General features: G+C 37.1%; 1 protein-coding gene across 1 annotated transcript; it reads left to right on the top strand.

The window, feature by feature from the left end:
* The first annotated feature begins 411 nt into the window (after positions 1-411).
* On the top strand, positions 412-16198 carry LOC149780314 (uncharacterized). Its single transcript, XM_089937155.1, has 2 exons — positions 412-636; positions 11538-16198. Exon 2 carries the CDS (start codon positions 12025-12027, stop codon positions 13279-13281), a length of 1257 nt encoding a protein of 418 aa, XP_089793281.1. The 5' UTR covers positions 412-636; positions 11538-12024; the 3' UTR covers positions 13282-16198.
* The last annotated feature ends 29 nt before the right edge of the window (positions 16199-16227 follow it).

The following is a 16227-nucleotide window of genomic DNA, read 5'->3' as shown; positions in this document are numbered from 1 at the left end:
CCTGATTAAACAACGACTACCCAAATATCCGTCAAGAAAATGGAATGTATTTAACCTCCAAATCAGCATACAATACATCCATCCATCCATCCATCCATCCATACATACATACATACATATATACATACATACATGATCTTGTATTATCCTGAATTTGATCAACCTGATGTAATCTCTGTTGAAGACGAAATAAAGTCAGTCAGTCAGTCAGTCGTACATACATACATACATACATACATACATACATACATACGTGCGATTCACATATAACATACGCAAAAAGCAACAAAATGCGGTTAACATTCTTGTAATTGATAGTTAACCGCACCCTACAGGTAACTGTACATCTATCTCACGGATCAAAACAAATATACAAAGCTATTTCCACCGTTAGTTGAAGCAGCTGCAGTAGCAGTTAGATGGTGAGCTTGGTATTTATAAGCGATGAGCCCAAAACGTGCGCAGTTCCTATCATGTAGCTTGGCCAAGTCACGACGGCCGAAAGTGTAGCTTCTCTTCTAATTTTAGCTGGCAGTTGCATTGCATCTTGAAATCACTCCATTTTTATAAAGACGTAGTTTGGATATATCTACACGAAGTCGCCAGATCACGAGCTTTTGTTTACAAACTGTACAGGTAGGTATATATATATTGTTTCTAAATATATTACTTTGCTAATGTTTTCTCTCTAAATTTGATTAAGCGAGCATTGTCTTCAGTTTTTTGCTTTACATCTGGATTCAGAATTTTAAGAGTCATGTTTTCGTGGTTCTTCTTGCTTCGAAGCTATGCAGAACTATACTATTCGCCAGCCTCTATGGCAGTTTGTTCACCTCTTTCATTTTTAAAAACGAAAGGTCAGAAGGATACAGCAAATGGACAAAACTTAGTCATTTCAATCATTTATTTCTGATTTCTAATTAACTGTTGCTGATGGACCCCAGCACTGCCACCTTTTTGTGTTTCAAACCGAATTGGAGTTTCTATACCAACATGGCGTCCATATTTGCATGGTGAAGTCTATGTTGATGAATTTTACGCAATAAAATAACAATTCTTGAAACTGCTTACTGTGAAAGATTTCAAATTTAATGGCATATTTTCCTTTTAAATTTTTTGTAAAGTTTTGGAAAATGTTAGAACTTGAAATTAAACAATAAACAAACAAATAAACAAAGAAACAAATTGGATGCAGACGATGCAGTGTTTACCTTTCATGTATGCGTAGTCCAAACGTCCCATCCCTTCACTGAAAATAGACTTTTCAGGAACCGGAAAATTCGTCATGAGCATGCTCGTTGTTTGCATTGAAAACTTCCGTTTGGTTTGAAACGCGAGGATGGAGGGCAGGGACGTCATTTCAACTGTGTGTGTGTGTGTGTGTGTGTGTGTACAAAACTTGATGCGTAAATGTTCGATGAAGTATATTTATGTCAGGATCTCCATTCATTTTTCTGGATGATTAGATCATACTTGAAGTGACCGTGGTTAAAAAAAAACATGAAAAGGGTTTCATCTTAATTATTAGCGATATTTCTTTTGATGAACTGTCGTGATTAGGGAGGTTTGTTATGCCGCAAGCAAGTAGCCGTACTTGCAGTAGCAGAATTAGTGTCAGTGGTTGTATTAGTTGTAGTATCTGTAGCAGTTTTCATACATTTTAACATCGCCATCTACAACACAAGCAAAATCTTCATCATTGATGTTATCATTACCACCATAACTGCTACTGATTACACTTAATGCTTCATCTGCTGCTTCTACTACTACCACTACTACTACTTCCGCGGCTGCTACTACCACTACTACTTTACCGGCTGCTGCTACTACTATTTTAACGGCTGTGGCCGCTGCCTCCACAACTGTACAATCACAATAACCATTTACTCTGTATCCATTTACCGTATACCGGAAAACTTTTGTCGACTGTGGGTGGAGCGTCTGAGTCGTAATCATAGGGTCGCGGGTTCAATTCTCGCCCATGCCAGCTCGAACAGAGTGCATTTGTGCATCCTTGTGAAGGGCCCTGAACCCCCATCTCCTTCGTATGAAATAGCCCGTAATGTGTCGAAAGTTCTGTTAAAGACCAACCAATAACAACTAAGTTCACCATTTATTGCGACTATATTTGTTGAGCGCAAATTAAAAACGAACGCAAATATTTCTCAGTATAAATGTACGATTTAACTTCCATCTCTGAAATGCGAATTTAAGACTAAAGCAAAACGTCAAAAACTAAGACTCGCGCACAAAGATTTGGAGCCAGTGCCGCAAGCCTAACATGATATCTCTAATACGATTCAAACATCGGTGTATGTTTTTGCATACTAGTATTTAAACCTTTTTTAAAAGTTTCTGCTATTTCGTTTAAAGCGACCTAAACCAATTTCTTCAGTTCCTCCAGTCTTGTTTTGTAATATGGACATTAAGAAAATAGAATGGGCGTGGGAGTCTAACGTTTTGCCCTTTCAGTCCATAATGTTCCAGTTTCAGAGCTTGGCCCGTTCCAAAAGACCCGACTAGCTAGAGACAGGTCAGTTCCAACAATCCCCACTTTCTGACCTTCCTGGCACATGGTGTATGTATGATGGTGGCAGGGTTGTATCCTACTGACATCCAGAAGCCATACATATTTCATTTAATGCTTCTGAAAATTCTCAGGGACGTAGGTACCTTTAGGTGCTGATGGTATGTTCCTGTCTGCCAGTCTGATTAAAATTAGATACCCGCAGTCCTACAAATACAGTGGGGTCTGCGGAGATCAGGTTTTTATCACGTTGGTCTGTCCGTTAAACAAGATGAGAGGGCCATTAAAAATACTCTACACCCGCAGGTGGTTTTCTTGATTTTTGTTTTATAACTCTACTGATTATAAACCAGAAAAGCTTATGGAATGGTCTGTTATTTGAGGTTTGCCATGAAACTTTTCACACAAATTCAACTCAAGGTCCGGTTGGTTCTGAAAATGGTACCTAACATCCGATATTTGCCACCACGGTAGCTATCTTGAAAATATTGTTTTCGCTACTTCTCCTGGACGGAACGTAATATCGACATAGTATTTTCACTATGGCCTTTTATGATTTTTAGTTGGTCCTAAATGAAAAAGCTTCCACTCGGATATCCAATATAGCCGCCATCTTGCCATCGATACTCCTCCTGAAATGACGGCCATATCAACATATGTTTTCACTAAAACTCTTCTTGTTACTTCTACTTGATCCTAGATGAAAATAGTTCAGATCTGACGTTCAATATTGCCGGCACGGCAACCATTTTGAAAATCTTGTTATCGCCACTTCACACGAATGGTCATATCAACATGGAGTTTTCAGTGAAAGACTTTTTATGTATCTAGTTAGTCCTAAATGAAAAAGGTGCCGATCTGATATCCAGAAGTCACCACAGCAGCCATCTTGAAAATCTTGTTATTGCTACTAAATCTTACTAGAACGTCATATCAGCATGGGGTTTTCACCAGAAGACTTTTTATGATGTTTAGTTGTCTTAAATCAATTTGTGCCGATCTGATATCCAGTATGGCTGCCACATTTACTATCTTGAAAATCTTATAGCGGCTGCTCACAGATGTGAAGTTATATCGACATTGTGTTTTCACAAGAAGACTTCTTATGGTGTATGGTTGGTTCTAAATGAAAAATGGTGCCCATATAAAATCCAGTATGGCTACCATGTCAGCCATCTTCAAAATCTTGTTATTGATACTTCTTCTTAAAGGAAAGTCATATTGACATGGCTTTTCCTCCAGAAGACTAATTATGCTATCGAATTTCTTCTTGAATGAAATGGTTCCGATCTCATCTTAAATGTGGCCGTAATGGCAGCCATCTTTAAGAAAATATATTTTTTCGCTATTCCTTTTAAATGGAATGCTATATTGACATGGAGTTTGCACCAAAAGAATTCTTACTGTGTCTAGTTGAGCCTGAAGGTAAACGAAGCCGATCTGACATCTAATATGGTCGTCATGACGGTTATCTTGACAAAATTGTTATCACTACTCCAGCAGAATTGATGGTCATATCGACAAAGGTTTTTAGCAAAATACTTATAATATCAAGTTTGTTGTAAACTAAAATGGTGCCGAACTTATATCTAATGCGGCGGTCACAGTGGCTAATTTGAAAATCTTATTGCTCAAGAATATAGAGATGGTTTCAACACTCAGCAGTTAAGAAGAAATAATCTTTAGGAACCGTGCATTTAACCTTTTGGGGTGAAGGAGTGCATGAAATTTAAATAAAAATTCCAGGCTCGCTGGCATGAGCGCTCTTGACTTTTTAATGGGTCGTTTTAAAAGGCAAATACAACACATAGACAAGACAAACAAATAAAACAGAAAAACGGTTATGTTTGCAAAACTTTGCTCGGCGGTTTCTACAGGAATTAAGCCTTTAAATGTATTATGTTTCAACTAGTTTATTTTAACTTCTTGCTAATACTGAAAAATATTTGTATTAACATAGAAATGGATGAGCATAACGACATCTGTTATTTTATGTAAATTTATGTAGCGCAAATTGTATCCCGGATATTTTATTGTTATAGTAGTCATTATGGGCTATTAAGCAAATTTAGAGAATTATTTAGAAGAAAATGTGTCGGCTGCAAAGGATAGTTTTATTTATGCATGGTTGTCTTTCTCTAGTGTTCTTAGTTTAAACCGCTTGGTTTCAATGTTCTAAGGCGGCGTATCCAGTAAGATTCCTTTTCTTTCCTGGTTTGGTAAATCCAGCTGGGGTTGTGAGCATTTGTAATAAGTGCTATATCGCTGAAAGTGTGGACAGGGGAAGAGAAGTGTTCTGCGACCGGGTTTCTGTACAACTTATTTGTCATCCAGTCAGATCTATGAAGGTTGATCCTTTTGTGTAGCTTTTCAGTTTCTCCGACATACTGAAGGCTACAGATCTTATATGTGATGAGATAAATGACATTCTGTTTTGCACGTTTTGTTTGGAACATGTATATATATAGTTTTTCTCTAGTCACTGTGCTAGAAAATGTCCTGGTCTCTATCATATGTTGACAGGTTTTGCATCTTTTATCGCCACAGGGGCCAGACTGACAAGGGTGTTGTTGTTGTTGAGTTTAATTATTTTTGCGTGCGCACAATTGTGCATGTGCCACTTTTTTCTGACTGCACCGCAGCCTGTTAATTGTTCCTGGGGAAGGGAATGGTGCCACCTCCCCAAGGCTTTTATGGATTCAAGGAACTCTGATAGTTTGGCCTCAATCTGTGGGTCCATAAAGGTCCCTTACAGTTGAATGGTTGGCTGTCATTAGTGGGAAGGAGAGCTCGGGAACGCTCCTGGTTGCTTTACATCGCTGGTTTCTTGTTGCATTTGCCTGGTGTTTCTTGCGATTTTTTTAATATTATTTTTGTTTAAATTTTTTTTCTTCTTCTTCAAAATGTTCTAAAAAGGTGGGGGGGATGTCTATACTGTTTATAGAGGTTGCTAGTAGAAATCATGTATGAAGAGAGCTTTTCAAGGTTATTATGGTATTACTAGTCGACGTGTTTAGGGTGTGCTTCCTAAGTTATGTTATTTATAAGTTTTTAGATATTGCCTCTTTAAGTTATTTATTTATTAATGTTTTTAGAGATTGAATGTTATTTATACCTTATTTAGCAAGAGATCTGAGTCCTAGCCGATTACACGGTTGGTTAAGGACATCTAGGACCGGAGTAGTGACTGGAGTTTATTGCATTTATCTTAATAAATCACTTACACACGTGATACCTTGCCAGACCCTTGAAAGGATTCTTATTCGCCATATGATATATATATATATATATATATATATATATATATATATATATATCAGACGAAATTCCCAATGCTCCTAATTTAATTCCCTACCCACCCGGAATATTAAATGATCGGTCTCTTATCATGAATTCATGAATTGTTGGAAATTCCTTTCGAAGAGTAGTGCATCATATCTTCGAGGCTACTCAAAATGTCATCATCATAATCACAAACGTCTTCGTCATTTTCATCACTGTTCTTGTGTTTGCAGTGTCTGTCCTCAGTATTTATCCGTATTTTTGTATTATCATTGTCATTGTTATCCTAGCCATTATATCATCGTCATTATCATCATCATGATGCTCCCCCATCTTATTATTCCGTACAACTATTCATCTCAATGTTTTCCCAGCTGGTGCGTTTATCAGTACCTTTGTTGTGCTTTACTACATACAAAAAATCTTCAGTATATGTAGAAAATATATCCTGATGTGACAATATACAGTAAAATAAAGTTAGATGTAATTTATATTAACATTTTATTACTGACATGCAATCTAAACAATAGTCGACTCCTAAATAAACTCCGCAGGTGTATAGGGTATGGAGTGGGATTAACACCATAATTCTAAGTATGTATTTTCTATTAGCATATGCTGTGTATTCTATTTCACGTTATTATATTTTGCATTTTCTATGTGTGTAAGAGGTATCCTGAAGATTTCATCGTTTCATATGCCGATAGTTCTTTTTAAATTTGATATACGAGATATTACAATACTGCACATATTTTCGATATTACATTGGTCAACGTTCTACATTACATTACTCCATTTCTAAGACTCCTGGTTGCATTCTCTCGGTTTATTTGATTACAGTGTTAATCTCCATAACGGTAAAATTAAATAAATAAAAAATAAAAAATAACATCGTAAAAGCTACAACGTAGCACAGCCAAAATTACAACAAAGATGTTAACATAACCCAGACTGGAACATTATGATCAACGCCACCTGTTGTCATAATGGGACATTACTGTGATAATCCATTATGACAACAGATGGAGCTGTTAATTGCAGAAGAGACAGAATTGTCCTGGGCGCAGTATATTGCTAATTCTAAGCATGGAAGACATAGCCACGAAGCCCCTATTCCTCAAAAAAAAACAAACACCGGTTACTTACCGGTGAGAGAGAGAGAGAGAGAGAGAGAGAGGTGGGGGGGGGGGAAGCCATGGACAACATTGAACTTTTAAAACTAGACAATTGGCTGGAACCGCTAAAGTATGGTGAAGCTGAAAAGTGCTTTCTTCTCAGTTGTTTACCTGTAGATGAAGCATTCATTAAAATAAAATATAACAAAATAAAAGAAATACTCTTAAAGGAGGAGTCATTTAATTTGTCTTATTGTCCAACTAATACTATGTTGATGTCGGATATGTTGTTCAGTTCGCCATGGTTTGGATGTGCATTATACTCGTCATTATTTTCATTCGGTTATCAGGGCGCCCTGTCGTCAGAATGAACCCGTTAATCTATTGCATCCTGCGTCATGTTAACAGAACTTACCAATTGCGCTACATTGTAACTGTCAGTACATGAACGTTTTACTTGTGTAATACTTCACAGTGTGTTGTGAAATCTGTAAATTGCAAAAAGAGAAAATGTAAAGCTGGAAAGACACAATTAAGAATCTTAATGTTATATGAAAAATGCACATATAACACAAAATAACTTTTGTAATAGCATACCTAACAAACCCAGTAATAAAAGCTGTCTAGAATATGCATCATACACACATAGGAAATGCAAAATAGAACAATGCAAAATTGAAAATACAACATAAAACTAATGGAAAATGCAAATAGAATAATCCAGCATAGAATATACCACGAATAATAATAGAAAATAAATACAAGAATTATGGCATTAATCCTCCTCCATAATTACACTGAAAATTGTGTAGGGTCTATCAGCCGCTGCTGGTGCTAGCAAATGTACACTCAAATACTGACTCATTTGAACATAAATAAATAGAGCTTCTCTTCATGTAGTTCGGCACAGATTTTGGCCTCTCAAAAGCGGCACGGTGCTTGGTACAAGAAAGTACGCAGATCCAACACTTAAGTGCAAGCCAATATTCTCGGCGCGTGCCAGAATTCATTTGCCACGTGTACAACTTAAAGCATGAACAGGCTCATATAATATAGGTTGCACACGTTACTATTGTTATCTGTTTGATTGTGGATATGGTTTTATGGGTTTAACACCATTCTGCGGCAGATGATAGGCTGTCGTGAAGAATCTGGCAAAACCTCGGGGAAGAACCACCAGCCCACGGGAAGCTAATGGAAAGCATTCTAACCTAAAAGAGACTCGAAACCACGCTGACAGACGAGCGATGTCAGTGATCTGTAAAGGCGAGCACCTAAGACCTTTCGGCCATCCTCTGCTCTTATATATTAGTAAAGAAATAATGCTATTTTTTTAAACAAAATATTCTGTTGGAAAACTTCACAAAGTGTTAGAAACATTTTCGTTTACATGAAAAAAGTTTTATTTTAAACATGCATTTCCAGTTATGATGTGTATTCTTTAACTGCATCTTCTGTTAAATGCATTATTCTTCATGCTTATCAGTCTTCGTTTCTCATTTCAGCTGTACTGTTAACTGTCGTTTGTAAATGAAATCAGTGTTTACACAGTTTTTAAAAATAAACTACGTTGTACCCTGATGATTTGCACCAGTTGCACCAGTTGGACTATTCTCTTTCTGTTTGTTCGTCCGCTGCAGTTTAGTTTTTCGTTTGAGTCAGTTTTTCGTGCACAATTGCTTGCTAGGTACGACAATTTTGTGTGAACGCTATTGATGAGTGCAACCCCTTTCCACTTACAGGTCAGTGTGACCTATTTTGCAGGTTTCAGTTACTTTTATTAATTTTTACCATGTAGATTTTGTCGAGGCATTCATGTTCCATTATTATGTGTCAGGCTTGGAGAAGATTCCTTAAACTCTCTGACACTGCATCCATGGCGCATTTTCTAGATTATAAATAAACGTCTTCAGAGAAAAAGTAAACAATTATGAATTTGCGCATGATTATGTCTACACACAAAACCAAATAATGAGACCAAAATCGTTTGATTGGCATTTTTAAAATCATCATATCAAAAATTGCGCATTGTCCCTTTACTATTGCTGAAATTGATGTTTGATTTGTTTATAACTCCAAAACTGTTCTTAAACAAAACCTTGGAAAGTAAGTACCAGGCAATTTACTAAGATTTTGTGCTTGTTCGAGCATTCATCAGGAAAAGGTACATTCTGGTCGATGAATTGAAGGTTAAGCAGTAATTACGCGAGGCAGTTACGTACATACATACATGCATTACAGACTTCGTCTTCCACAACCAGTTGCCAAGAATTGACAGATTTCCCCCAATCAAAGTTTCAGGAACATATCAAACAATTGGCAATTGTGTAATTAATATACTTGCTGTGCTGTCTTTATCCTGGTGGAATGAAAATATGATACTAGCAAATGGACGCATTTTCACGCTCCGTTAACATACATTTGAATTTGTTGCAATGCGACGGTAGTCGACGTATGCCGAAGTAAGTTCAAGTAGGTTCATGTTGTGCATATGCTTCTTGAACGAAACGAATAGTTGCTTACAGTTCTAATAGGCATAATATATTTTTATTCTTTTCGTTAAAGAATAATATTTCAACTTAACCTGATTTCGGCATTCCCAGCTTTCATCGCTTTCCAGCCAACTGAAATGAAGGCAAACGAAACTTGAAAACAGGTCCATTTCTTTTGTGAGAATTTGAATTTATTAGAGAAAAGACATCAGAGTAATTAAAGTCTGACTAAAACATTACGACTTTACTTTGCAGAAAAGCGTCGTTATCTTAGTTGTCAGTTGTATGAAATATTCCTGAAAATTTGACTTTCGTAACGATGTTAGTCGACATAAAAACACGCCACACATCGCCGTTAGTTAGGCCGTAAGATATTGACGTCCACAACATAAATATCAGCGTCAAGGTTCTAGATGTAGGACTAATAAAGGCCCGTGTTCTGGTGACGTTAGGAATTCGTAGTCCACTTTCTTTTGGTAACGGGGCCCCGAGTGTCCGAGAGGCCTAAAGCGTTCACCGTACCGGAACACTAACATCTCACCTCTGTCTGCGTGGGTTCGAGTCTCAGGCTCGGCTAACGTGGGTACGTGAGAAGGCTTGCCAGTAGCTTCTCGTAGGTCGGTGGTTCTTCCTGGGGTTTTCCAGGGTTCTTCCTCCACCAGTTATACTGGCCGCCACGTATAGCCTATCATGTGCTGAAAAATGGCTTTAAACCATATAACAACAACTTTTAGTAACCCGTAGGATAAAGTGCATCTTCGCTAGCCAGGGTTCCGATAACTATGTAGATAGAGTCATCGGAACCTTGGCTAGCGAAGATGGATAAGGCATTTGATTGGTAAAGCGAAATATTAACAGAGAATGGCCTCGTATCGGTGTCAGCTAGATCTTCATTATGTTGTAGATTCCGATTTTAATTAGATTTGATCATCCTACTTGTAGCTGATTCTTAGTTTTGTATCAGTTCTTATACTAGATGTTTAGCACATGATAGATTCTTTTGCTTAATTTTCTTTGGTATACAAGATGCTTCTGACTGTATGTTCCTTTTTAAATGAGTTGAGAAAACACATATTGATAATACCAGAAACAAAACTCTTCATTATATTACAATATCAGTGCCTTATCAAATGAGTATGTGTTAGTGAGCAAAGTACTTACCATTTATGTGTGTGTGTGTGTGTGTGTGTGTGTGTGTGTGCGCGCGTTTAATTGCTCAAAAGAATTGAACCAAAGTTGACATAAATCGTCTTGACACAGAGTTTTTTCAGTTTTGCACCAATGATGGATAAAGATTTTTAAAACATTTGCTTAAACCTCAGTTTTCGTACCCAATATACAGAATTTGAACAAATTTACTAACCCAGATTTCCTGACTAACAAATGTTGCACTTGACTATTAGGTCAGCCAGGTGATAAATGTCAGGCCCATCTGGGGCTCTTGTTTGAGAGTTTATCTTTATTTGCAAAATATTCAATATATATATATATATATATATATATATATATATATATATATATATATATATATATATATATATATATATATATATATATATATATATATATATATATATATATATATATATGTGTGTGTGTGTGTGTGTGTGTGTGTGTGTGTGTGTGTGTGTAGAGAGAGAGAGAGAGAGAGAGATGGTAAATCGACCATGATGCCTCTAAACGAGGAAACGGATGGCCAAACATAATTGTTCTTTTTCGTTTTCATATAGGGTCATCCACTGGACTTTACTTTAGAACCAGAATTTGTTTGAATTACCCCAGTCCACTTGCGAACAAACGTGTAAGGTTCTTATATTTGAACTTTTGAGTACAACGAAATAAAAATCGAATTCCAACATAACTACTCATATGTTTGTTGTGTGTGTGTATGTGTGTGTGTGTGTGTGTTTACGTATGGATTTGCAATTAGTATATTAGTACAATTGAGTTTCATGTTTAAGGAAAAATCCACAGCTAAATAAAAAGATTACTCTCAAAAGGTCAATGAATCAGAGTGAGTATCCGGGAACAAATCTCAGCCCTTTCATGTGTTGTCACGATATATTGTTTTTGACGTCAGTCTAATTATAATGCTGAAATTTTGCCATCCCTTTCTTACAGGTAAATCCGGCGACTGAGTACCAGACAACGAGTGTGGTGTTGCCTACAAGATAAGTCTAGAAGCAATGCTATAAGTGGATAACACCGAAGAAGTCCCAGCATACACAGACTGATTCAACACATGCAGGAAAAGCTTACAGATAAGCCTCCACGTGAGAATATTCTCACGAAATCTTTAGGTTAACCGTCCGACTACAGGGCAGATTGAGAAGGAATAATGATAACGTACACCAGCAGATTATAATGCAGACAGGGGGCTTCGTACTGTGCACGAAATAAAAAAAGATAACTAAGACACTTTCGACGTATGGCACCAGACGGAAGAATAAATGGGAATATATAATAATCGCTACTTTGTAACCTTTCGGATTGTGGTTGTTTTGTTTGTTGTTTTTTTTTTGTATTAAATTAAAAAGCTGGATACAAGGCACCAAACAACATCTTCAAATAACATTTTGCTCCTGAGGCGGCATTTTGTAGGACCAACATGGATTATCAAGGGCTCGAGAAGAAACGATTATCCATCTCTGACAGAATACTTTTCGCGAAGGCAAGACTGAATCGAGTTGCAAACAGAAAGAAACTGCTTATGAACTTTCAGGAAGATCGATTTGCTGAGCAAAACGAAGATGAAGTCGATATAAATATACTTCTTATACAAGTCACTAAGGCAGGAAAAGAGGCTAAAGTGCGAAGGTATCTTTCTCTTGGTTGTCATAGAAACTTTTTAGATTTTTGCGGCCGGTCCGCATTACACTGGGCGGCTGAGTATGGTTATTTGAAAATTGTCTATTCACTTGTGGAACACGATTGGGATATTAACTTGACTGATAATAAGAAACAGACCCCATTACACGTAGCTTGCAATCATCACAAAGAAGATGTCGCTGCATGTTTAATAGCGCTGGGATGTAACGTAAAGACGGCGGACATTAATGGTTACACCCCGTTACATCGTGCCATTCATACAGATTTGGAAACAATCGCTTGCATGCTATGCGACATAGGTGCCAACGTTAATTATAAAACGGAAAACGACTGGACGCCATTACACGAAGCCAGCCGTACGGGAAATGAAAACATTGTCCGAAAGCTGCTCAGCTATGGAGCCGACGTCAATGCTGTCTCAAGATGCAATGCAACTCCCTTTTTAACCGCCATTTTCTTCTACCGAATTTCCCATAAATGTACTTATACTACCTTGGAACCAATTCTGAGATGCCTGATAGAGAACGGGTGTCATCTTAGTCAATCAGATGGACAGTGGGTGCCTTTGTTGGCGTCCGTGTCTGTTTACAACGGGAAAATTGCTGCGCTGCTGCTGTACCACGGTTGTTTGATTGACCAGCAACAGCGATGTGGTCGAAGTCTCCTTGTAGATACTTTCACCAGATGTGACGACTATGTGGTCAAAATGCTAGTTATGGCGGGTTATCAGGTACATCCCGAGGAGGTGGAACAATGTGCCAAAAGAATTCCAACATTTTCGAGGTCTTTTCTTCGCCTGGCATTTCCAGAACTGGCGAATGGGAAAAGTATTCGCTGCCTGGAAATCTTAGAGTTTCTCCGACAGAGGGCGCATAATCCGTTCTCTTTGTTCGAGCTGAGCAGAACAGCTGTGCGTCGTGCTTTGAACACTGCAGCTGGCGACACATCCATTGTCAGCAGGATCCCAAATCTTCCAGTACCTAAATCCATAAAGGAATTTATATCTATGGACGATTTTGCTCTGAGATACTTGTGAAGGACCCCCATGTTTCTGGTGTATTTATTCAAAAGAATATTTTTTCCTAGGACAACCGTGTACTGAGAAAGCACTCCATAGTTTCGTCAGATTGACATAGCGGTAAATTGTTTGATTATAGAGGTGTATATTCGTCAACCCCATATATCGCCATTATCATTCATGGTGTTGTCAAGAATTGATGATTAATGATCGTGTGCACAAGGACCACTTTAGCTCAAAAACATTTTTACGCTGGCCTGGTTTGATAATATATTAATATATTAATTCTTATCTGCCCGTTTTCGGAAAGGTTAAATGTGAGAAATTTTCTTAGAAAAAGGACCAGTGATATATGTTATCTCCATTAAAATATTCTTTTGGGACACCTTTGTTTGAGCCTTAGAACAGACTGTTCCCAGTCTTGTTCAGTCTGGGTTTTTCCCCCGTTTTTTCTTTCTTTTTCTGGCCTACATGGATTTCATGCATACAATATAGTAATGTGTCCAGTCTATTGTACTAAATAATAGTAACAAACGTAATGTCTTAAAAAATTTGTGACAATATAGAGTCATTGGCGTTTCGTGTCAAGGAAGGCAACTCAAATTTAAGTAAATGGTTAGACTTGATAGTATTTAGCTCCCTTGGCTATGGTTCCCTGTATGGCGTTCACTGAAACAAGAAGTCAACACAGTATTTTCTCAAATAATGTTTTAAATGTTTGTATACATTATCTCGTGACATAAAGAAAAGCAAATGTAGAAATATTATAAAGATTATTTTGAACACTGGTTGCAATAGTTAAACGGACCACGAACAGCAATAATCTCGGGCGTTATATTCTTCAATTTGATTCTATGTAAATCGGTTTTACTTGAACTCTTCAAGGTCAATACATTGCTTTTTTTGCGGATTGACGATTGGGAATCTGAGAGACTTTCGTGCACATTGGAGATGGGTTGATATTTATTGCCTGTTGGTGAAATATGCTAGGAACGGCAGGCTCGCTGTGCAAGTACTTCTACAGGCAGATTTTATCCGTTCTCTGACAAGCGTGAACGTGTTTGTTGATGGTGTTTGATGTTTGATCTGACAATGGGTGAGTTCACATGTGATACGGTGCGTTCTGAACAAGAAACTGTGACCCCCACCCGACCCCGCAAAAAAAACAACAGCTAAACTATGGAGTGCTAGCTGAGACACTAGTGAGGGATCTCAGATCTTTGTTTTCCTAAGTTTATTTGGAATATGTGTATATACGGACAACCTTTATTTTGCTTTTTTAAATGAAAAATAATCCAACTTAAATGCAAAAGTAAAGTCTTTCATTTCCTCATTTGTTAAGTTCCTAATATCATACAATGACTCTGCCAGTCTTTCATCATACATGGTGCTCAAATGTAAAGCTGTGTTCAGGACTTTTTATTTTGAACTCCATGTCTTTTCAACATTGTTTTTCGTATTCCTGGGATTGCTTCATGGACAAACTGGTATTATTGCCAATTGTCTACTTCAGAATGTCTCCTAATGTATAGCTCGTTGTTTTTCTGTCTTAGAAACTTCTGAAAAGTCATATGTCTGTCATTTTTTTAATTATTATATCCAGGGGATATGTTTTACCGTATATTCTCAAGGATAGCGCGCATTGAAGTATGAATAACATAGAGCCAAATCTGTGATCGCATAATACGCAGGTTAAATAGGATCTACGATGTTCGCTTGCAGTCATAAAGAAATCGAACAATGTGTATCATGGCCGGGACATTCAAAACTGGTTGAGATTGGGTTGGTGATTGAATTTTCATTCTTAGCCACTTAAAAGTCATTTATGAATATAAAGTCATCTGTGACTGGTTGACGCAAAACATCATGCTTAAACACAAACTCAAACTCAACGGTTTTATTATCTCTATGACTCTGATCTCCCGGCGCATAATTCGATCGCAGAACCTTGGCCTACGATTTTGGCGAATTGGGATAATAAGATACGCATAATACACGAGCAAATATGGATAAAAAGACACCCCACCCCCAACAACAGACAATCATTTCACGACCAGGAATTTGTTCTTTAACAATTATAGCTTGTAATGTATAATCTCTAAATGTTTTATTTAAAATTTAAAGATAAGAAACATTTATTCCATGTGGACATCAGATGACTTCAAAAATTGCAAGAGACCATACAGCTGAAGCAACTTTTACACGACGTTATGTCATATTTTATTAAGTAAATTTGTAACTTAATTCTTGAAAAGGACTTTTATGGTACATTTATAAGTTTTGATATTTCAACGTAATTATTGTTAGGGTTGCAGTCCTTCTTGAATAATTTTTGAGTGTAGAGCATAAGAAAATCATTGTCACCAAATGTATACAAAAAATTGATGAAAGAGAGGTAGAATAAAGTAATATTCTTGAAAACGAGCAATTGTTTTACTCGTGATGGTAAAATTACAGCAGTCTGCTTTTGCAGGCGTAATATTTTATGATAATTACTGTTTTTTTGGCATGGATTATATGCCATTTGCTCTATATATTTGGTGGGGATGTTGATGTGAACGTGACCCTACAAGTATCTATCTATACAAGAAATAGGTGGATGGAAAGGTCTTATACGAGGATTTTAAATCTGGCAGTGCAGAGCAGTCGCGTTTTATTCAGAACCATCTGCTAGTCCATGTAGACTTTGATTATTCCAAACAGTATAACGGATGATCAAGTTATACGTAGATTCTTGTGTTCCCAACTATAGAAATAGAGGGGCATTTTTCCTAATCGTTTGTCTCTATGTTAGAACGTCATCTATTCCTATGTCAGTACGTCTGTGCGCTCCATCCAGCTTGTTTACACGATTAAGCAAAAACCGCTTGATGTATGTAAATGTTTCTATGCACATGTAGCGACTTTAATTTTATAATCAATCTTTTTAACGTTTTGCATTTTGACGTTTTTTTTTATACTCCC

This window comes from Sinohyriopsis cumingii, chromosome 16 (genome assembly GCF_028554795.1).
Source record: "Sinohyriopsis cumingii isolate HCF-2022 chromosome 16, ASM2855479v2, whole genome shotgun sequence".
Classification (NCBI taxonomy): Eukaryota; Metazoa; Mollusca; class Bivalvia; order Unionida; family Unionidae; genus Sinohyriopsis; species Sinohyriopsis cumingii.
This window is presented reverse-complemented; position numbering and strand designations above follow the sequence as displayed.

Coding starts and splice junctions, on each gene's coding strand:
- LOC149780314 (XM_089937155.1), top strand. CDS start 12,025: ATGGATTATCAAGGGCTCGAGAAGAAACGATTATCCATCTCTGACAGA.